At 42.5% G+C, this 22,694-nt stretch overlaps 1 protein-coding gene across 1 annotated transcript in view; it reads left to right on the top strand.

Annotated features, from left to right (window-relative positions):
* The window catches only part of vps53 (VPS53 subunit of GARP complex), a 235,043-nt gene that overhangs the window by 182,205 nt on the left and 30,144 nt on the right, over positions 1-22,694 (top strand). Inside the window, exon 19 of the mRNA XM_043718341.2 lies at positions 2,658-2,727. Coding sequence (XP_043574276.2) covers positions 2,658-2,727 — 70 coding nt within the window. The remainder of the gene's footprint in view (positions 1-2,657; positions 2,728-22,694) is intronic.

Here is a 22,694-nt window from a genome sequence, read left to right as displayed (position 1 = left end):
AAGGAAGGACAGGATCAAATATGAAGGTAAGCTAGCCAGTAATATTAGAAATGATAGTAAAAATTTCTTTCAATACATCATAAACAAACTACAGGCAGAAGTAGACATTGGGCTGCTCCAAATTGATGCAGGAAGGCTAGTGCTGGAGATAAGGAAATAGCTGAAGAACTTAATAAGTACTTTGTGTCAGTCTTCACAATGGAAAACATGAGTAATATCCCAAGAATTAAGGAGAGTCAGGGGGCAGAGTTGAGTATGGTAGCCATTACAAAAGAGGAAGTGTTAGAAAAGCTAAAAGGTCTAAATATTGATAAATCTCCTGGTCCCAGATGATTGGAAAATCGCTGTTGTAACCCTCTTGTTCAAAGGATCAAGACAAAAGATGGAAAATTATGGCCAATTAGCCTAACCTTGATTGTAGGTAAAATTCTAGAATCCATCATTAAGGATGCGATTTCTAAATTCATGGAAGCGCAGGGTCGGATTACAACAACTCAACGTGGATTTAGTAAGGGGAGGCCGTGCCTGACAAACCTGTTAGAATTCTTTGGAGGTAACAAGTAGGTTAGCCCAGGGAAACCCAGTGGATGTCATCTGTCTAGACTTCCAAAAGGCCTTTGATAAGGTGCCTCACGGGATGCTGCTGAGTAAGGTGAGGGCCCATGGTGTTCAAGGTGAGCTATTGGCATGGATTGAGGATTGGCTGTCTGACAGAAGGCAGAGAGTTGGAATAAAAGGTTCTTTTTCAGAATGGCATCTCGTGACAAATGGTGTCCCGCAGTGTTCAGTTTTTGGCTTGCAACTGTTCACTTTATATATTAATGATCTGGATGAAGGGACTGGGGGCATTCTCGTGAAGTTAATTGATGATATTAACTTAGGTGGATGAGCAAGTAGTGGTGAGGAGGTGGCAGAAAGATTCAGGAGTGGTCCAGGAAATAGCTGATGAAATTCAACGTGATCAAATGCGAGGTCTTGCACTTTGGAAAAAAGAATACAGGCATGGACTATGGTGAGAAAATTCATAAAGCCAAAGTACAAAGGGATCTGGGAGTGCTAATGGTGAAAAAATTCATAAAGCCAAAGTACAAAGGGATCTGGGAGTGCTAATCCAGGATTCTCTAAAGGTTAACTTGCAGGTTGAGTCCGTAATTAAGAAAGCAAATGTAATGTTGTCATTTTTTTCTCGAGGGTTGGAATATAAAAGCTTCCGAGACTTTATAAAGCTCTAGTTAGGCCCCATTTAGAATACTGTGTCCAATTTTGGGCCCCACACCTCAGGAAGGACATACTGGCACTGGAGCTTGTCCCGCGGAGATTCACACTGGTGATCCCTAGAATGGTAGGCCAAACATACGATGAACGGCTGAGGATCCTGGGATTGTATTTATTAGAGTTTAGAAGGTTGAGGGGAGATCTAATAGAAACTTACAAGATAATACATGGCTTAGAAAGGGTGGACGCTGAGAAGTTTCTGTTAGGTGGGGAAACTTGGACCCGTGGGCACAGCCTTAGAATTAGAGAGGGTCAAATGAGGAGACATTTCTTCAGCCAGAGAGTGGTGGGCCTGTGGAATTAATTGCCACGGAGTGCAGTGGAGGCCGGGATGTTTGGTATCTTCAAGGCAGAGATAGATAATCCTTGATCTCGCAAGGAATTAAGGGCTATGGGGAGAATGCGGATAAGTGGAGTTGAAATGCCCATCATTGAATGCTGGAGTGGACTCAATGGGCTGAATAGCCTGCCTTCCACTCCTATGTGTTATGGTCTTATGGAATGACTCTCCTGGAAAAAGATGAAATTGTTCTAGCAAAAACAGAAAATGCTAGAAATACTCAACAGGTCTGACAACGTTTTCAGACACATTTATTTGCTTTGTTAATTTTGCTTCAGCTTAATAATGACATGATTTTCTTCTACTTTTCTGGAATTTACTATCTTCATCTTTCCTTCAATCTAGTTTTTTTTTAATTCTCACGCAAAACGTTGTATAAAATTCTCATGTTGAACTGTGAATATTGCTGCATTCCCTGACCTTAACCTCTGGATTTGGAGGCCTGGGTTCAAGCCCAACCTGCTCCAGAGATGAGATAACATCGCTGAACAGGTTGATTGGAAAGTATCTATAACCAAAAAGGGTAAGAATATACAATTTTGTATATTCAATTTAGTGTCTCAATGTTTTGATTTTTAAGCACTTTTTCTCCCCTTCTACCTTTCTACAGCTCTCATTATTATACATGTCCTGCTAGCCAGTAGAGTAACCAGCTCACAACATACTCCCAAACGTTTTACCAGTGACTTTTTCAATCATCTTTTTGATATTTCAGAAACTAAATATTAATGGAGTAACTCTGGTATGAAAAGTGTTTCTATACTAACCAGAGAGCTGCACAACTGGGATGGTTGATGGATAATAACAGATGTGGACCAGTACTTGACCAAACTGTGCCAGTGCGGCTGAGATTATGACCTCAGCCACAGTCATCTTTGGTGTGAACCTGCATCTTTGCTACTCTAATGCAATGTGGCCCTGCAATATAGTTTGATCCCCTAATGAATTTCATCTTTTCCAAAGGTGAAAAGCTATTTTAGTTTTGTTAAGCCTTTTTCATTCCGAGGGTAATGCATGTTTTTTTGTTTTGTAAATTATGCAGCTCCTTCATTCCCAAGTTCATCAACCACCTCTTCAAGTGCAAGCCAATAAGTATGGTGGGAGCAGAACAGGTAAGATTTCTAGTGTCTCCTTGGAATTAATTGCTTGAATATTTAGTTATTTTACTAAAATAATCAGCTTATTTTCAATTAGTTTCAAACATTTATTTTGTTCAGTAGCCCAGAGTGCTGGACTCCTAACTAGAACATGAATTTGCCTGTTTCAATTGAATGATATTCATCTATTCTTGACTGGGGCAGCTGGGTTCAGGAACTTCATTGACACCACACAGTTTTATCTATTAGAAACTGGGATTAAGAATGCAAATGTTTCTTATTTCTAATAGATCTTTCTTGTGATGCAAATCAAAGTCCTACAGTTGAAATTGCGTTGTTCTAACTTAGTAAACGTAAATTGTCAATATTACAAAATGCATCTGTTATGTTTTCACATTTCCATAAGGTATAAACAGTACACTTTTGATTCAAAATGCTTGAGCTTCATTGAGTACATTGCTTGAATCTCTCCATAGGGCTGGTAAACTGATATATCAATACATTTGTTTCTCAACACATGATTACAAAGCAACATTAAAAGTGACATCCTGGAATATATTTTATGTCAATTAATTCCCATTTCTTAAATGTAATAACAATATAAGCGCATCACAATGATGGGTAGTGTTGGAAACTCGGGTATATTCCATTTTGTTCTTGGAATAATTGTTTAAAAAACCCTGGAATTAAGAGTCTAATGATCACCATGAATTCATTGCCAATTGTTGGGAAAACCTATCTGGTTTACTAATGTCCTTTAGGAAGAGAAATTGCCATCCTTACCCAGTCCAGCCTACATGCAACTCCAGACCCATAGTGATGTGGTTGACATTTAACTGCCCTCTGGGCAATTAGGGATGGGCAATGAATGCTGGCCTCTCCAACAACACCGTTAGTCTCTGAAAGGATTATTTTAAAAAATTTTTGAAAATACTGCAGTATATTGAGCAAAATTCCATGATGAACCTGCCATGTGACTTGATAGTATATAACTGTAATTTTCATAGTACTGCACAGGTATGGATATAAAGTGTATAAAATTTAATTCTGTGGGTGATCAGTGTCAATGTTTTTTGTTATGTAACTACTTAAGATCCTAGTGTTCAGTGTTATGCAGCATATAAACATGCATTTGAGAGTGGGAGGTAGGGTCAGTCATATCATTGCCTTCTTTACTGTGTTCAAGGTGGATTGCTGATAACGGCTTTGTTTTGCCGTTGTGCTTTGTAATATGCTGCCAGACTTGAGCTCTCAAAGACAATATGTATTAGCTTTTGATCATAAGTGCAACCATTCTCTGGAGAAGCTACTTGTCTTCATTTTCTTAGTTGTGAGAAATGGATTCCAATTCAACCAGCAGAAGAGGATGAAAGCTTGTAGTCTCAGGTTTATATCAAAGGGCACAAATAAAATACATTTCAACCATCTCTGTGAAGTTCCCTGATTTGGTTAATTACAGGAACAAATATTCCTGAGTGCCAGGACATCTATTCATGCTAAAAATATTCATGCATAAGGCTCTGCATATGTTAGGAGCAGTACAACAAACATGATTTATCTAGGTAGCTCAGCACCTAAACATTAGTCACTTTACATGTTCTTACTATTAATTAACTTGAATTTTTCTAATGTGTATGCTTCCTCCTAATTTGCAAAATTGATCTCCAGTAATCTTACCATTCAGAAATAAATAGACTAATAAATGGCTGAATATTTTTGAGATCTACCTGCAGACTATGGTCATAGTCATACAGCATGGAAACTGACCCTTTTGGTACAACTAGTCCATGTTGATTATGTTTCCAAACCAAACTAGTCCCACTTGTCCGCTTCCATTGCCCACTTTGTCCCATATCCCTCCAAACATTTCCTACTCTCCCTTCTGCATTGTGGAAAATCCGATCACAACGCTGTCCTCCTCCTCCCAGCTTCCAAGCACAAATTGAAGCTTAAGGACCCAGTACAGAAAGTAGTGCAGGGTTGATCTGAGGCGATGGAAGGACTTCAATGTGACTGCTTAGAGTTGGTGAACCATATTAAAGAACTCAGTGGCCAACCTAAACGAGCATGCCACCACTGCCACCAACTTCATTAGTAAGTGTGTAGAAGACTGAATGCCGAAAAAGTTAATTCGAATGTTCCTCAGCTGTAAACCATGGATGAATCAGGAGATCCACTCCCTCTGAAGTCCAGGTTTGAAGCATACAGAATAGGCAACCCTGACTAAACGGGAAATCAGGTATGACTTTCGTAAGGCCACCAGAGAGACCAAGAGGCAATACCAAACTAAGATTGAAACAGAGACCAACCACATGGACACCTATCATTTGTGGCAAGGCTTACACAACATAATGGGCTACAAAATGAAGTCAGTCTCAATCACTGGGAACATTATATCCCTAATCGATGAGCTCAGTGCTTGCTTTGAACAGAAGGTCAGTGAAACAGTGTCACTCATCCCAACAGTGTTCGGATGCATCTGTCCCCACAATCACCAACACAGACCTTAGATCAGCCTTCTTGAGCGTAAACCCATGGAAAACAACTGGCCCAATAGAGTCCCCAGCCATGCACTCAGATCCTGTGTGGACCAACTGGCGGGAGTACTTGTAGACATCTTTCACCTCTCCCCTACTATAACCTGAAGTCCTCACCTGCTACAGGATCACCTCTATCGTCCCGGTGTCAAAGAAATATCATACAGCGTACCTCAATGACTACCAGCCGGTGGCTCTGACCTCTGTAATTATAAAGTGCTTCACGAAGTTAGTCATGGTTCACACCACCTCCAGCCTACCAAATTGCCTTGATCCTTCGCAATTTTTCTTCTGGCACAACAGGTCCATGGCAGATGCCATCTCCCTGGCTCGACACACATCCCGGTACGTTGCATCATAAGGATATCTTCTTCTGACTCCAACTCATTGATGATAGTTCCACCTTCGGCACCATAATTCCAAATAAACTCCTCTGTAAACTGAGATTTAGATCTCTGCTCCCCTATCTGTAACTGAATCCTCTGACCCATATACCGCAATCAGTAAGAATAGGCAATGACACCTCCTCCACGATAATTCTCAACATAGGTAATTCAAGATGAAGGATGGGAAAAATTTCTGGCTGCTCTTTTTTTTTTAGGTATTTCAGGGTTTGGAGGTGATTTTCTCGAAGTCCAGGAACAGCAATTACTGTTTATATGCTGTTGCAATTGTTTTGGAACTTTGGGGAAAAAAAAATTCATAGCAACAGCACTTTTAAAAGGGAGAAAGACAGACAAAGGCAACAAGTACATGGTCGGTAAGGGGAGGAAGAGAGAGAAAGGAATCCACACTGCTAATTGACGCAGCAGTGAATCTGCGCAGTTACTGCCTCTGCTGTTTGAATTCATGTATCACTGGACATCGGAGTGTGTCTAGGAAAACTTAACAAACAGCGAAATTCACAAATGATCTTGGAGAAATCTGTTTGGGAGAGGTCACAATACAGAAACAGATAAGTGAATAGTTTTAATTATAGCCTTGTTGTAAATCTACAATAATGAGTAGAGTGGGTTCTTCCTTGATTATATGTTTTTTATGGGATCTGTCTCAATTTAAATTTTAAAAATATTATCCAAAAGTATTAAGTTAGCCTGGAGCAGCGTTTTGTAGAGCTATAAGACGGTACTATTTTCTGGGTCTGTAGGTTGGAAAGAACAAAATGGCCTTTAGTGGAGTGATATGCTCTCCTGGTCAGATGTGGGAGTTTCAGGAGAGTTTAAGGGTTACTGAGGATTATATCTGCAATAAATGTTGGTTGCGATTCCTGTCAGGTTGAACAGATCAGTTGGAGCGTCAGTTCGAGGCAATGAGGAATTTGCAAGAGCTAGCGGGTGTGACGGACAGCAATTAAAAGAAGGGGAAAAGGCCGTAGATACGGTTAGGTAGATGGGTTAACTCCAAGATAGTACAGGAGTCTTCTGTGGCTATCCCCATTTTCAAACAAGTGTGCTGTTTCGGAAAACGTAGGGGGTGATGGACTTACAGGGGAATGTAGCACGAACAGCCATGTTTCTGGTATCAAGACTGATGCTAATGAGGGATATATTGGATTCTAAGCGACCGATTGTGTTAGAGGACTCCAGTCAGGGGCACAGACAGCCAGCAGAGAAAAATCAGAATGGTGTGTTGCTTGCCAGGATCAAGGATGTCTCTGTGCAGAATGTTCTCAAAGGGGAGAAGAATCAGCATGAGGTCATTGTACACATTGTATCAATGACACAGGAAGGGAAAAGGATGAGATTCTGAAGGGAGAATATAGAAAGTTAGGCAGCTATCTGTAAGAATAATAGGGTGGTTGTGGTTGGGGATTTTAATTTTCCAAACATAGACTTGGACTACCATAGTGTTAATGGTTTAGATGGAGAGGAATTTAAGTCTGTACAAGAAAATGCACTGATTCGTATGTGGATGTACCTACGAGAGAAGGTGCAAAACTTGACCTCCTCTTGGGAGATAAGGCAAGGCAGGTGATGGAGGTGTCAGTGGGGGAGCACTTTGGGGCCAGCGACCATAATTCTATTAGAATTAAAATAGTGATGGAAAAGGATAGACCAGATCTAAAAGTTGAAGTTCTAAATTGGAGAGAGGCCAATTTTGACAGTATTAGGCAAGAACTTTCAAAAGCTGATTGGGGGCAGATGTTCGCACGTAAAATGATGGCTGGATAATGGGATGCCTTCAGAAATGAGATAACTAGAATCCAGAGAAAGTATATTCCTGTTAGGTAGAAAGGAAAGGCAGGTAGGTATAGGGAATGCTGGATGACTAGAGAAATTGAGGTTTTGGTCAAGGAAGCACATGTAAGGTATTGACAGGCTAGATAGTGATTCCTTAGAGAATAAAGGCAGTAGGAGTATACTTAACAGGGAAATCCGGAGGGCAAAAAGGATTTGGCAAATAGAATTAAGGAGAATCCAAAAGGTGTTTACAAATACATTAAGGACAAAAGGGTAACTAGGGAGAGAATAGGGCCCGTCAAAGATCAGCAAGGGCGGCCTTTGTGTGGAGCCGGAGGAGATGGGGCAGGTACTAAATGAGTATTTTGCATCAGTATTTACTGTGGAAAAGGATATGGAAGATATAGACTGTAAAATGTCCATATTACAGAGGAGAAAGTGCTGGTTGTCTTGAAACGCATACAGGTGGATATATCCCCAGGACCTGATCAGGTGTACCCAAGAACTCTGTGGGAAGCTAGAGAAGTGATTGCTGGGCCTCTTGCTGAGATATTTGATCATCAATCATCACAGATGAGATGCCGGAACACTGGAGGTTGGCTAATGTGGTGCCACTGTTTAAGAAGGGTGGTAAGGAGAAGCCAGGGAACTAGAGACCAGTGAGCCTGACGTCGGTGGTGGGCAAGTTGTTGGAGGTAATCCTGAGGGACAGGATGTACATGTATTTGGAAAGGCAAGGACTGATTAGGGATAGTCAACATGGACTTGTGTGTGGGAAATCATGTCTCACAAACTTGATTGAGTTTTTTAAAGAAGTAACAAAGAGGATAGATGAGGGCAGAGCGGCAGATGTGATCTATATGGACTTCAGTAAGGCGTTCGACAAGGTTCCCCATGGGAGACTGATTAGCAAGGTTAGATCACATGGAATACAGGGAGAACTAGCCATTTAGATACAGAACTGGCTCAAAGGTAGAAGACAGAGGGTGGTGGTGGTGGAGGGTTGTTTTTCAGACTGGAGGCCTGTGACCAGTGGAGTTGCCACAAGGATCGGTGCTGGGTCCTCTACTTTTTGTCATTTACATAAATGATTTGGATGTGAGCCTAAGAGGTACAGTTAGTAAGTTTGCAGATGACACCAAAATTGGAGGTGTAGTGCACAGCGAAGAGGGTTACCTCAGATTACAACAGGATCTTGACCAGATGGGCCAATGGGCGGAGAAGTGACAGATGGAGTTTAATTCAGATAGATGCGAGGTGCTGCATTTTGGGAAAGCAAATCTTAGCAGGACTTATACACTTAATGGTAAGGTCCGAGGGAGTGTTGCTGAACAAAGAGACCTTGGAGTGCAGGTTCATAGCTCCTTGAAAGTGGAGTCGCAGGTAGATAGGATAGTGAAGAAGGCATTTGGTATGCTTTCCTTTATTGGTCTGAATATTGAGTACAGGTGTTGGGAGGTCATGTTGCAGCTGTACAGGTCATTGGTTAGGCCACTGTTGGAATATTGTGTGCAATTCCGGTCTCCTTCCTATCGGAAAGATGTTGTGAAACTTGAAAGGGTTCAGAAAAGATTTACAAGGATGTTGCTAGGGTTGGAGGATTTGAGCTATTGTTAGAGGCTGAACAGGCTGGGGCTTTTTTCCCTGGAGCGTCGGAGGCTGAGGGGTAACCTTATAGATGTTTACAAAATCGAGGGGCATGAATAGGGTAAATAGGCAAAGTCTTGTCCCTGAGGTAGGGGAGTCCAGAACTAGAGGGCATAGGTTGAGGGTGAGAGGGGAAAGATATAAAAGAGACCTAAGGGGCAACTTTTTCACAGAGGGTGGTACGTGTATAGAATGAGCTGCCAGAGGATGTGGTGGAGGCTGGTACAATTGCAACAGTTAAAAGAGGCATTTGGATGGGTATATGAATAGGAAGGGTTTGGAGGGATATTGGCCGGGTGCTGGCAAGTGGGACTAGATTAGGTTGGGATATCTGGTTGGCATGGACGAGTTGGACCAAAGGGTCGGTTTCTGTACTGTACACTCTATGACTATGACCAGTGCCCTACAAGGCTGCATACTCATTCCCCTACTCTGCCCCTTATGTATTCACGACTGTGCAGCCAAGTTCCACCCCAACTCCATTTACAAGTTTGCTGATGACATTAACATCGTTGATTGGATCTCAAACAACGACAAGACAGAATACAGGAAAGAGATTGAATACTTAGTGGCATGGTGTAAAGATGACGATCCCTCCATCAGTCTCAGCAAAATGATGGAGTTGGTCATTGACTTCAGGAAGTGGAGGGGAGGGCACACCCCTGTCTGTATCGATGGTGCAGAGTATTAAATTCCTGCGAGTTATGATCGCCAACAATCTGTCCTGGTCTACCCAAATTGACATGACTGTCAAGAAAGCACAACAATTTCTCTGCTTCCTCGGGAGGCTAAGGAAGCTCGCAATGTCCACAAAGACCTAAACCAATTTTTATAGATGCACCATTGAAAGCATGGTATGACAACTGCATGGTATGAACACAGCCCTGTCCATCACACGAGCCAGCCTTCCATCTATTTACTCTATCTATACTTCCAGCTACCTCGGGAAAGCAGCCAACATAATTGAAGAGCCTTTCCACTCCGGTTATACTCTCTTCCATCCTCTTCCATCAGGCATAAGATATAAAAGTTTGAATACCTCGACAAATAGATTAAAAAACAGCTCCTTCCCCACTGTTGTTAGACTTTGTTAATGTTAATTCTGATCTGTTCCTCTGCAGCTGTAATAGTGTATTAAGCACTCTGTTCTACTACCCTGATGCATTTTGTATGGTATGATCTGCCTGTATAAGTATATAAAACAACACTTTTCACTGTATCTTGGTGAACCTTTTCAGAACCCTCTCCATTTAATAATAATCTTCCTATGGCCGAGTAACCAGAATTGCTCACAGTAATCCAGAAGAGGCGTCACCAACATCCTGTACAATCTCAACATGACATCCCAACTCCAATACGTGAAGGTCTGAGCAATTAAAGTAAACATGTTAAATGCCGCCTTAAATACCTTGTTTACCTGTGACGCAATTTCAAAGGACTATGTACCTGAATCTCTAGGTTTCTCTGGTTCTACAACACTATCCAGGGCCCTATTGTTAATTGTATAATTGTAGACGGCACGGTGGCACAGTGGTTAGTACTGCTGCCTCACAGAGCCAGAGACCCGGGTTCAATTCCCGCCTCAGGCGACTGACTGTGTGGAGTTTGCACATTCTCTCCGTGTCTGCGTGGGTTTCCTCCGGGTGCTCCGGTTTCCTCCCACAGTCCAAAGATGTGCAGGTCAGGTGAATTGGCCATGCTAAATTGCCCGTAGTGTTAGGTAAATGTAGGGGTATGGGTGGATTGCGCTTCGGCAGGGCGGTGTGGACTTGTTGGGCCGAAGGGCCTGTTTCCACACTGTAAGTAATCTAATCTAATCTAATAAATCCTGCCTGTGTTTGTATTACCAATATGCAACACCTTGCATTTATCCAAATTAAACTTCATCTGCCACTCAGCCCATTGACCCAATTGATCAAGATCTCTTTATAATCTTTGATAGCCTACTTTCTGCTATACCACCAATTTTGGTGTAATCCCCAAATTTACTAACCATATCTGCTAAATACTCATCTAAATCATTTACTTAATGACAAACAAAAGTGGCCCCAGTACTGATCCCTGTGGAATGGTCACTGATCATAGACCTTCAGTCTGAAAAACAATCCTCCACCACCACCCTCTGTCTCCTACCATAAAGCCATATGTTTCCAGTTGGCAAGCTCTCTGAATTCCATGTGATCTAACTTTACTAATTAATCTATCATGCGGAACCTTGTCAAAGGTTTTACTGAAGTCCATGTTAACGATGTCTACCGCTCTGCATCGATCCTTTTGGTTGCTTGCTCAAATAAACTCAATCAAGTTTGTGAGACACGATTTCCCTCATACAAAGCCATGCTGACTATGGATGCAGCTGTTTATTCCATCAGAGCATTGCATATCTGTAGGTTTCTCTGTTTGCTTGTTACAGCAACATTCTTTGTGTGAATGGTATGGTTGAGGGATTGGCTTTCAACAGCTCAGCTGTTGACTATGGCTACAGCTGTTTATGGACAGCTCCTAGTGTTTTTATAGTGGAGAATTCTGACTACGTCGTTACAATCCTGTCGATTTAATTTCATGAGGCACTGATACCCAAGACGTGATTTCACATTGCTATATGTTTAAAATTTGTTTGAAGTCTCTCTCTGGAAATGGAAAGTTTGATTTTCTTCTATTTAATAGATTTTTATTTTAAAAAGTAGTGCACATGGAGCTGTGTATCATTGTTCATGCTTAATGTTTTTCAAAGCCTAATCCTACTGAGCTTGATAATGCATGCTTCTAATGTCATCTTATCACAGCCACCATTGATCAGTCATTTATGGCACAGCTGTATAGATTAGACGATCCCAGTTTCAAACCCAGATCAATATCAAATTATAGATTTCTAGAGTTATAGAGTCGTACAGACAGAAACAGGCTATTTGGTCTAACCAGTCCATGCTGAACATAATCCCAAATTAAACTAGTCTCACCTGCCTACTCTTGGCCATTATCCCTCCAAACCTTTCCTGTTCATATACTGATCAAAGTATCTTTTAAACTTTGTAATTGTACCCACATCCAGTAATTCCTCAGGAAGTTCATTCCATCTTCTGTGTAAAAGAAAAAAGATTCCCCTCATGGCTTTTTTAAAACATTCTCTCCTCTCACCTTAAAAATGTACCCCCCTCGTCTTGAAATCCCCCAACCTTGGGAAAAGACAATTGCCACTAACTCTATCTATACACCTCATGATTTTATAATCTTTAATAAGGGTATCTCAAACTCCTATGCTCTAGTGAAAGTAGTCCCAGCCTTTCTTATAAGTCAAACATCCTGGTAAATCTCTTCTGAACCCTCTCCGGCTTAATAGTATCCTTTCTCCAACTGGGCGACCAAAACTGGACACCAGTATCCGAGAAGAGACCTCACCAATGTTTTGTACAACCTCAACATAATTTCCCAATTCCTGCTCGCAATTATAGAACATAGAAAAAGTACAGCACAGAACAGGCCCTTTGGCCCATGATGTTGTGCCAGGATTTAATCCTAATGTAAAATCTAGTAACTTAACCTACACACCCCTCGACTCATTGCTATCCTTACGCATATCCAGCAGTCGCTTAAATGTCCCCAGTGACTTTGCTTCCACCACCACAGCTGGCAGCGCATTCCATGCATTCACAACTCTCTGCGTAAAGAACCTACCTCTGATCCTTTATACCTTCCTCCTAATATCTTCAAACTATGACTTCTCTGACCAATCGATCCTGCCCTGGGGAAAAGTCTCTGGCTATTGACTCTATCTATTCCTCTCATTATTTTGTACACCTCGATCAGGTCTCCTCTCTTCCTCCTCTCCAGAGAGAAACGTCTGAGCTTATTCAACCTTAAGGCAAGCCCTCCAGTCCAGGCAGCATCCTGGTAAACCTTCTTTGCACCCTCTCCTATAATAAGGCAACCAGAACCGGACACAATATTCCAAGTGTAGTCTCACCAGGGACTTGTAGAGCTGCAACAAAACCTCGTGGCTCTTAAACCCGATCCCCCTGTTAATGAAAGCCAAAACACCATATGCTTGCTTAACAACCCTATCTACTTGGGTGGCAACTTTGAGGGATCTATGTACTTGCACACCCAGATCCCTCTGTTCCTCCACACTGCCAAGAATCCTGTCTTTAATCCTATATTCAGCATTTGAGTTCAACCTTCCAAAATGCGTTACTTCGCATTTATCCAGGTTGAACTCCATCTGCCATTTTTCAGCCCAGCTCTGCATCCTGTCTATGTTGCGCTGCAGCCTGCAGTAGCCCTCGATCTGCAAGGAGGAGAAAGTGAGGTCTGCAGATGCTGGAGATCAGAGCTGGAAATGTGTTGCTGGAAAAGCGCAGCAGGTCAGGCAGCATCCAGGGAACAGGAGAATCGACGTTTCGGGCATAAGCCCTTCTTCGATCTGCAACCTTTGTGTCCTCTGCAAATTTACTAACCCACCCCTCAACTTCCTCATCCAAGTCATTTATTAAAAACTATAAAGAGCAGAGGCCCAAGAACAGAGCCCTGCAGGACCCCACTCAACACTGTCCTCCAGGCAGAATAGTTTCCATCTACAACCACTCTCTGCCTTCTGTCAGCCAGCCAATTCTGAATCCAGATAGTCAAATCCCCCTGTATCCCCTACTTCCTGACTTTATGAATGAGCCTACCCATGGGGAACCCTATCAAATGTCTTGCTGAAACAGAGTTTTTAACTATCGACCATCAGAGCTACAGTTGTTCTCTGCACTCATGTCTGAGGATGTGAAAATCCATTTGGGGCCCATTCCTGAATAATATCAATAACTAACCCTGTAAAATACCCAGTCATCTAGGTCGGTCAGTAGGATGGTCACTTGGATAAGGTACTAGTGGTGGAACTGGTATTTACCTGAGGAAGAAAAGCATTGAATGGCATGTATCATGTGTTTCCAATAGCCTTTGGTAAAACATATAAACTGTTTAATTTTCTGGCTGAGATTTTAAATAAATGCCTAAAAGAAAGCACCAAACATGTGAAGGAATTATCTTGTACTTTCTGATGTGCTGCTGCAGTCTGTCTTCATATAAAAAATATTGGAGTTATGTCTACTTGTGGAATAATGTTCAATCTTGAATCCTCAGACACTGAAGCAGTCTATGTCCAAATGCAGCAAGATCCAACCAATGTCCAGGGTTGACCTGACAAATGGCAAGTAATGTTCATGCCATAGCAGTGCCACGCAATGACCATCTCCAACAAGAGAGAATCCAACCATCTCCCCTTGACATTCAAGCATTACTTTTGCTAAATCCCCCATTATCAACTTCCTGAGGGTAACTATTGACCAGAAACTGAACAGGACTAGCTCTGGACAAAAGTAGGTCAGAGACTAGAAATCCTACAATGAGTAACTTGTTTCTTATATCCCTCAAAATCAGCCCACTGTCTGCACAATACAATTCAGGAGTGTGAAAAAATACTCCCCGCTGGCCTGGATGAGTGTAATTCCAAGAACATTTGAAAAGCTTGACACTATCCAGGACAAAACAGCCAGCTTTATTGGAAACACACCCACAGATATTCACAGCCTACACCATCGATACTCTGAAGTAGCAGTGTATATCATCTACAAGACGCAATTCAGAAATTCTGCATGATTCCCTGGACAGCACTTCCCAAACCTGATGACCACTACCATCTAGAAGGATAAAGACAGGAGATACGTGGGAATATCCACCACCTGCACATTCCACTTCAAATCACTCCCTATCTTGTTTTGGAAATTTATAGCCATTTCTTCAGTGTCAATGGGTCAAAATATTGGAACTCCCTCCCGAACAGCACTGTCTGACACCGCAGGAGTTCAAGAAGGCAGCTCCCCATCATCACTTTGAGGACAACTGGAGATGGGCAATAAATACTGGGCCAGCCAGTGATGCCCACATCCCATTTTTTAAAAATCTTAACTTTGGGATAAAATTAATCTTGTCTGAGCTTTAGATTTGAAAGAGCTGTCAGTAAGTTTGGGAGGTCATCAACCTAGAATTCTCCACACAAAAAGAATAAGACATAATTCTTCATTAATGCAATCCAAATAATGGTGATCTTTAGATCAGCGCAGATACAGACTCTTCAGTCCAACTCGTCCATGCTGACTAGATGCCCTAAATTAATCTAGACTGGGACAACACATCCATCCTAGTACAAGCCAAACAGAGAGAGAGACACAAAAATTCCTAGAAAGCATGGCATTCCAAATGGAACTCTCTCAACAAGCACAGTGACTTGGATCCCATTTACCACCCCCTGAGAAAAAGAACAGGAAATGACATCACCAACCCAAAGAAGCCCAAATATATAAAAAGAAAGCAGGAATCATGTACACTGCTTCGCCTGAGGCCCACTGAAGATGTTACCTAGTAGGGCGATGAAACATCTGGAAATGAACCTCCCAGCTCAGCAAGCAAACCTATGTCCAAATATTATAATTGTACCAGCCTCCACCAATTCCTGTGGCACCTCCTTCCATATGTGCACTATCCTCTGCATGAAAAAGGTGTCCCTTAGATCCAGTTGCAAGTTTTTATTGAAGACTGAATCCTCCCCAGAGTCTTTGGTGCTCATCTTTACAGAAAAACAGGAAGAATGGCTGAATTGGCATAAAGCTACCAAGTTAATATCTCTGCCTAGGTAATTAACCATGCCCCCTTCCATTCTAACCCCTGAGACAAAGAACATGAAAAGAAATCTTTAACAATTAAATAAAACTATCAATCACTCTATGGTTCAAAGATTTAAGGCTAGTTTCCCACAACCTGTTTCTACCATTCTCCAACTTTGATCTCAAACCTGCTTCCTTTAGGTAATTTTTAGCAGACGATGTACAGAATTACAAGGTGAATGCGTACCCTGTAAGCATGCAAACATAGCAATAAGTTAACGTTTGCCAGATTCTATGGGTAGATTACTTGGCAGATATTTAAGTGTTTGTGAAACAATAACCTTGAAAATATTCTAATTGAAATATGTAACAGAGCGATTTCATGAGCTACATTCCAAAAGGAGAGGTCTTTTCCCGATCCATTTCACTGTGATTTCGCTACAGCCATTTGTTCTTACCCAAATACTAATCCATATCGTTTTTAAATTATTTAGTGGACCTGCCTTCCAAAATATATACTCAAATAATAACACAAACTCTGGAATACTTGGTGGCTCTGACATAATCAGTGGAGTGAGAAATAGTGTTCAACTTGAGGTCTGTTTTCTGATGCAAAGTCACTGGTTCTGAAATACTAACTCTGCTATTTTGTCCATGCATGCTGCCACACCTGCTGAGTGGTGTTTCCAGGATTTTTTTTTCCATCTACAATATCTTGCTTTTATATGTTGTGAGCTCTCCCTGCTCCAGTAACCTCTTTGTATGGAAAATATTAGCATTAACGTCATTTTTTTTGTGACCTTGTGCTTATTCCTCCTTGTTACTAAATCACTAGCTAGTGTTTGAATCTATTGTTACTCCTGTAAAAACTCTTAATTAATGGCACACTGGAGTTAGTATAAATAAATATTTGACGATTGGTGCAGGTACAATGGCCCAAAGGGTCTCTTTGCGTGCTGTTAAAACCTCTGACTCTAAGATTCTAATTTTGCAAACTTCTGTATCTCAAAGGTAGAAGTCAGAGGGTGGTGGTGGAGGGTTGTTTTTCAGACTGGAGGCCTGTGACCATTGGAGTGTCACAAGGATCGGTGCTGGGTCCTCTACTTTTTGTCATTTACATAAATGATTTGGATGCGAGCATAAGAGGTACAGTTAGTAAGTTTGCAGATGACACCAAAATTGGAGGTGTAGTGGACAGCGAAGAGGGTTACCTCAGATTACAACAGAATCTTGGCCGGATGGGCCAATGTGCTGAGAAGTGGCAGATGGAGTTTAATTCAGATAAATGTGAGGTGCTGCATTTTGGGAAAGCAACTCTTAGCAGGACTTATGCACTTAATGGAAAGGTCCTAGGGAGTGTTGCTGAACAAAGAGACCTTGGAGTGCAGGTTCATAGCTCCTTGAAAGTGGAGTGGTAGGTAGATAGGATAGTGAAGAAGGCATTTGGTATGCTTTGCTTTATTGGGCAGAGTATTGAGTACAGGAGTTGGGAGGTCATGTTGCTGCTGTACAGGACATTGGTTCGGCCACTGTTGGAATATTGCATGCATTTCTGATCTCCTTCCTATCGGAAAGCTGTTGTGAGACTTGAAAGGGTTCAGAAAAGATTTACAAGGATGTTGCCAGGGTTGGAGAATTTGAGCAGTAGGGAGAGGCTGAACAGGCTGGGGCTGTTTTCCCTGGAGCGTCGGAGGCTGAGGGGTGACCATATAGATGTTTATGAAATTGAGGGGCGTGGATAGGATAAATAGGCAAAGTCTTTTCCCTGGGGTGAGGGAGTCCAGAACTAGAGGGCATAGGTTTAAGGTGAGATGGGAAAGATATAAAAGAGACCTCCGGGGCAACCTTTTCACAGAGGGTGGTACGTGCATGGATTGAGCTGCCCGAGGAAGCTGCATTTGGATGGGTATATGAATAGGAAGGGTTTGGAGGGATATGGGCTAGGTGCTGGCAGGTGGGACTAGGTTGCGTTGGGATATATGGACGGTTGGATCGAAGGGTCTGTTTCCATGCTGTGCATCTCTAAGACTCTAAAATCCTTGATCTTCTCCACTCCAACTGAAACACCCATATTTTACAAGACCATACAACATAGCCCTACTGTTCAATGAAATCAAGATTGATCTGATCATTCTCAACTCCACTCCTGCTTTATCCAGGTAATCTTTGATTCCCTTATTGAGTAAAAATCTGTCCATCTCATCCGAAGTATACGTAATTACCCAGCCTCTGTAGCCCTCTGTGTGGTAAAGAATTCCACAGATTCACTGCCCTCTGAGACACTAAATTCCTCGTCATCACTGCCTTAAATGGTCGCCCTCTCTTACTCTGAGATTATGCCCAGTGGTACAAGACTCTGTCACAATGCCCCTTCTGCATCTACCCTGTCAAGTCACTAAGAATCTCAAGGTTTCAAAAAGTTTATCATAACAGTAATATTGTATTACTTCAGTGAATCTTTGCACCATTTTCATGGGACCAGTATCCTTCCTATAATGTAATCCATGCAGTATTCTTACTGTAGCCTTATGTTTTATTAACAAGATTAGAGTGGTGCTGGAAAAGCACAGCAGGTCAGGCAGCATCAGAGGAGCAGGAAAATCGATGTTTCGGGCAGGAGCCCTTCATCAGGAATAAGGCTGGAAGCTTTGGGGTAGAGAGATAAATGGGAGGGGGTGGGGCTGGGGGGAAGATAGTTGAGAGTGCAGTAGGTGAATGGAGGAAGGGGTAAAGGTGATAGGTCGAAGAGGAGAGTGGAGCGGGAAGATTGACAGGTGGGACAGGTCATGAGGACGGTGCTGAGCTGGAAGTTTGGAACCGGGGTAAGGTGGGGGGGTGGAGGGGGAAGTGTGGAAACTTGTGAAGTCCACATTGATACCCTAGGGTTGAAGGATTCTGAGGCGGAAGATGAGGCATTCTTCCTCCAGGCGTCGGGTTGTGAGCAAGTGACGGTGGAGGAGGCCCAGGAGCTGCATGTCCTTGGCAGAGTTGGGGGAGGGGAGGGTAGAGTTGAAATGTTCGGCCATGGGACTGTGGGGTTGATTGGTGCGGGTGTCCCGGAGATGTTCCGTGAAGTACTCTGCGAGAAGGTATCCAGTGTCCCCAACGTAAAGGAAACTGCATCAGGAGCAACAGACGCAATATATGACATTGGTGGATGTGCAGGTGAAACATTGGATGTGTAAGGCTCCTTTTGTGGCCTTGGATGGTGGTGAGGGAGGAGGTGTGGATGCAGGTTTTGTAATTCCTGCGATGCCAGGAGAAGGTGCCAAGAGGGTATGGTGGGCTTTTGGGGGCATGGACCTGATCAGGTAGTCACGTAGGGAACGATCTTTGCGAAAAGCAGATGGGGTGGGGAGAGAAATATATCCCTGATGGTGGGGTCCGATTGTAGGTGGTGGAAACTTCAATGGATGCTGCGGTTTATGCAGAGGTTGGTGGGGTAGAAGGTGAGGACCGGGGGTGTTCTATCCTTGTTACGGTTGTAGGGGTGGGGTTTGAGGGCAGAGGTGCAAGACGTTGATGAGATGCATTGGAGGGCATCATCAAACACGGGGAGGGGGAATTACAGTCTTTAAAAGAGGAGGTCATCTGGTGTGTTCTGTGATGGAACTGGTCCTCCTGGGAGCAGATGTGACTGACGTGGCAGAATTGGGAATATAAGATAGCACTTTTGCATGCGATAGGGTGGGAGGTGACGTAATTCAGGTAGCTGTGGGAGTCAGTGGGTTTGTTTTTTAAAAAAAAAAGTTGGTGTTGAGTCGGTTGTCATTGATGAATATGGGAGAGGTCCAGGAAGGGGAGGGAGGTGTCAGAGATGGTCCAGGTGAATTTAAGGTTGAGTTGGAATGTTTTGGTGAAATTTATGAAATGCTCAACCTCCTGGGAGCACAAGGTGGAGCCAATGCTGTCATCAGTCTTGCCGAGGAAAAGATGGGGAGTGATGCTGGTTTAACCATGGATAATGGACTGTTCTACATAGCCGACAAAGAGACTGGCCTAGCTGGGGCCCATGCGGGTGCCCATGGCTACCCCTTTTTTTGTCTGGAGTATTGGGAGGATTCGAAAGAGAAATTGTTGAGGGTCAAGACCAGTTCAGCCAAAAGAATGAGTGTGTCAGTGGAAGGGTACTGATAGGGACATCAGGAGAGGAAGAAACTGAGGGCTTGGAGGCCCTGGTCATGGCAGATGGAGGCCAGGGAAACAGAAGTCTTGGAGGAGGTGGGGGGTGTGGATGGTGTCCCGAATGTATGTGGGAAGTTCCTGGACTCGGGGGATAGGGTAGTATCGAGGTAGGTAGCGATGTGTTCGGTGGGGCAGGAGCAAGCTGAGACGATGGGTCGGCCGGGGTAGTTAGGCTTGTGGATCTTGGGAAGGAGGTAGAATCGGGCGGTGCAGGATTCCTGAACTATGAGGTTGGAAGCTGTGGATGGGAGATCTCCTGAGGTGATGAGGTTGTATGTGATCTGGGAGATGATAGTTTGGTGATTGGTGGGGTGGGGGAAGAGAGGTGAGGTCATGGTTGAGGATTATGTTTTCTTGAATCCATCATGACTGACAGATTTACATTTGTATTTTTAAAGTACGTTTGTCAACCTGCACTTCCATCTTGAATGGTGGGTATATCTGCTTCCATGGCTTTAGAATTTAGGGTGTGCTTCTGTCTGCTATTTTTCTTAGAATTTCCTATTTTGATTTAATTGTACAAACCTGCAGTTTGTCATTTCTAAGCTTTGTGCTTATATAAAGGTTTTTTCTCAACCACATGCATTATTCCTCAGAGTGCCCCAGTCTCTAATCTGGTATCTCAGTAAATTCCCATATCGTTCCTTTTGTGTGTATGTCCAAATTATTTATATAAATTGAAACAAAACTATTTCTAGTAATAAAAACCAAATGTGTTTAAGAAATCCAGAAGTTTGGGCAGCTTCTGTGGAGAGGGAAACAGAGTTATTGTTGCAATATGACTCCTCTTTGCAACTCTAGATGGAAAATCAAGGGTTTTATATTGTAGAGAAAGGTCTACAGTATTAAAGACATACGAACAGAAGAGCATCATTGCAGTTCAGTCAACAGTTATGCAGCTCCTTAATGTTGTTTCAGCAGAAAGAAGGTTTGGTAAGTGTGTCCGATTGGGCAACAAATCTGTTGCTTCACGATTATCGCCATTACAAAAGTCAAAATCTAGCCTTTTTTTTTGAGCTACTGCTTGTATTGGCTCAGTTGGTAGTGCTCTTTCTTCTGAGTCAGACGGTTGTGGTTCAGGTCCTAGTGTAGAAACTTAAGTACCAAATCTAGGTTGACATTCCTCATGCAGTTCTGAGGATATACTGCACTATTGGAAGTGCTGTTGAGATTAAAATTAGAGATTCTGTTGAGAAACTAAACTGACAGTCCATTTGCCCCTCAGACTGATGTAAAAGATGCCGAAGAGCAGAGGAGTTGGTTATTGATAGACATTAACTCTTCAGCTAACACCAATAAGCAGACTATCTAGTTGTTATTTCATTGCTTCTTCTGAGCACTGGCCTTGTTCAGATGTTGCTGTATTTCCCACATACCAATTGTGTGTACACTGCAAAAATACACGACTTCCCAAAATACTTTGATTGTATTGAGGTTGTGGACGGCACTATATAAACAAAACCACTTGTGGGAATAAAGTTAAAAAGAGTCAGTCAATCCAATACTCTGGTGTTCCCTCACTGCCATTGGCCTCAACTATTCCAGTAGTGGTGAGCACCACCTCTACTGTAAGGAAATAGTATGCAGTATGACTTTAGAAATGAGCTCATCAGCTTAATAATGTGTGGCTTCCAGACTGAGTAATGTTTTATTAAGGTTGGACTATTTTAATGCCCTGAAAAAGGAAAATACATTCTTTCCTTGTCTTTTATAAAATATAGCAGTGTTTCAGCCAACTGCATAGAAAGCCTACAATTTGGAGTAAGATACTTGTGACATTGACTTTGTTGTAGTAGAATGTGAAATGTGTGCTTTTTTAGTTACTGCATAACAGCTGCAATCTTACGTTAATAGACAGGCTCCTATTTTCCCAAGCTGCCAATCTCTGTTTGCAAAGGCTCAATATATGCTCCCCTTCCAGACACACAGACACACACCTCTTACTGTTGGGAGAAAAAGCACAGTCAAGAGACTTTACGATGAGTGGAGTGGGATTGGGGTGCAGCTATAGAGACTTCTCAGGTAATGAGCACAACAGGCCAGCCAAGCCTTATGGAAGAGGCGCAGTTGTAATCAAATGGGACTCCTTTGGAGAAGCAGAATGAACAATAAGGCAAGGCCACGCATCATAGAGCAGTGATTTTGATAAGATTCTGAGATAAGGGAAGTCTCTCATGAACACATTTAGGATAGCCTTCAAATTCTGTCAGTCCTGATGGAAGTCTTCATTATAACAGTACAGTTAAAGACAACAGTATAATGAAGTGGTGTTAGTCATGTGAAACAGATCACCTGGCTTCAACAGGGCTAGTGTTCAATATGGAAGAAAAGTAAGTACAAATCAGGTAAGGTATAAAGTTATTGCAGTGTAAAACCACTTGCGGGAATAAAGTTAAAAAGAGTCAGTCAGTCCAATACTCTGGTGTTCCCTCACTGCCATTGGCCTCAACTATTCCAGTAGTGGCGAGCACCACCTCTACTGTAAGGCTAATGAAATGTAAGCATATGTGTCCACTTCTGGTTAGCATCTGCTGTCCTCAGTTGTGTGTCACCTTGCCCTGCAAAAGAGGATGAAGCATATCAGTGAGCTGGTATGACCTGCTTCAGTGATGTGGCTGTCATGCTGTCTTTAAGCTGTGTAATATGGATGTGAGACTTGTGGCAGTGTAAGGCATGTGAGAATGAGGTGAAGCCTTGAATGTTGTATGAGCTATGATTTAGTGATTGTTGATAGATGAGTGTGGTAACTGAGCATTGTTGGGTGTTATTGTGCAATTAGTGGAACATGG

Source organism: Chiloscyllium plagiosum, unplaced genomic scaffold (genome assembly GCF_037043375.1).
Source record: "Chiloscyllium plagiosum isolate Xiang-an unplaced genomic scaffold, Cpla_swu_hap1 HiC_scaffold_31, whole genome shotgun sequence".
NCBI classification, from domain to species: domain Eukaryota; kingdom Metazoa; phylum Chordata; class Chondrichthyes; order Orectolobiformes; family Hemiscylliidae; genus Chiloscyllium; species Chiloscyllium plagiosum.
The sequence above is the reverse complement of the archived record's forward strand: the minus strand, read 5'-3'. Positions and strand labels throughout refer to the sequence as shown.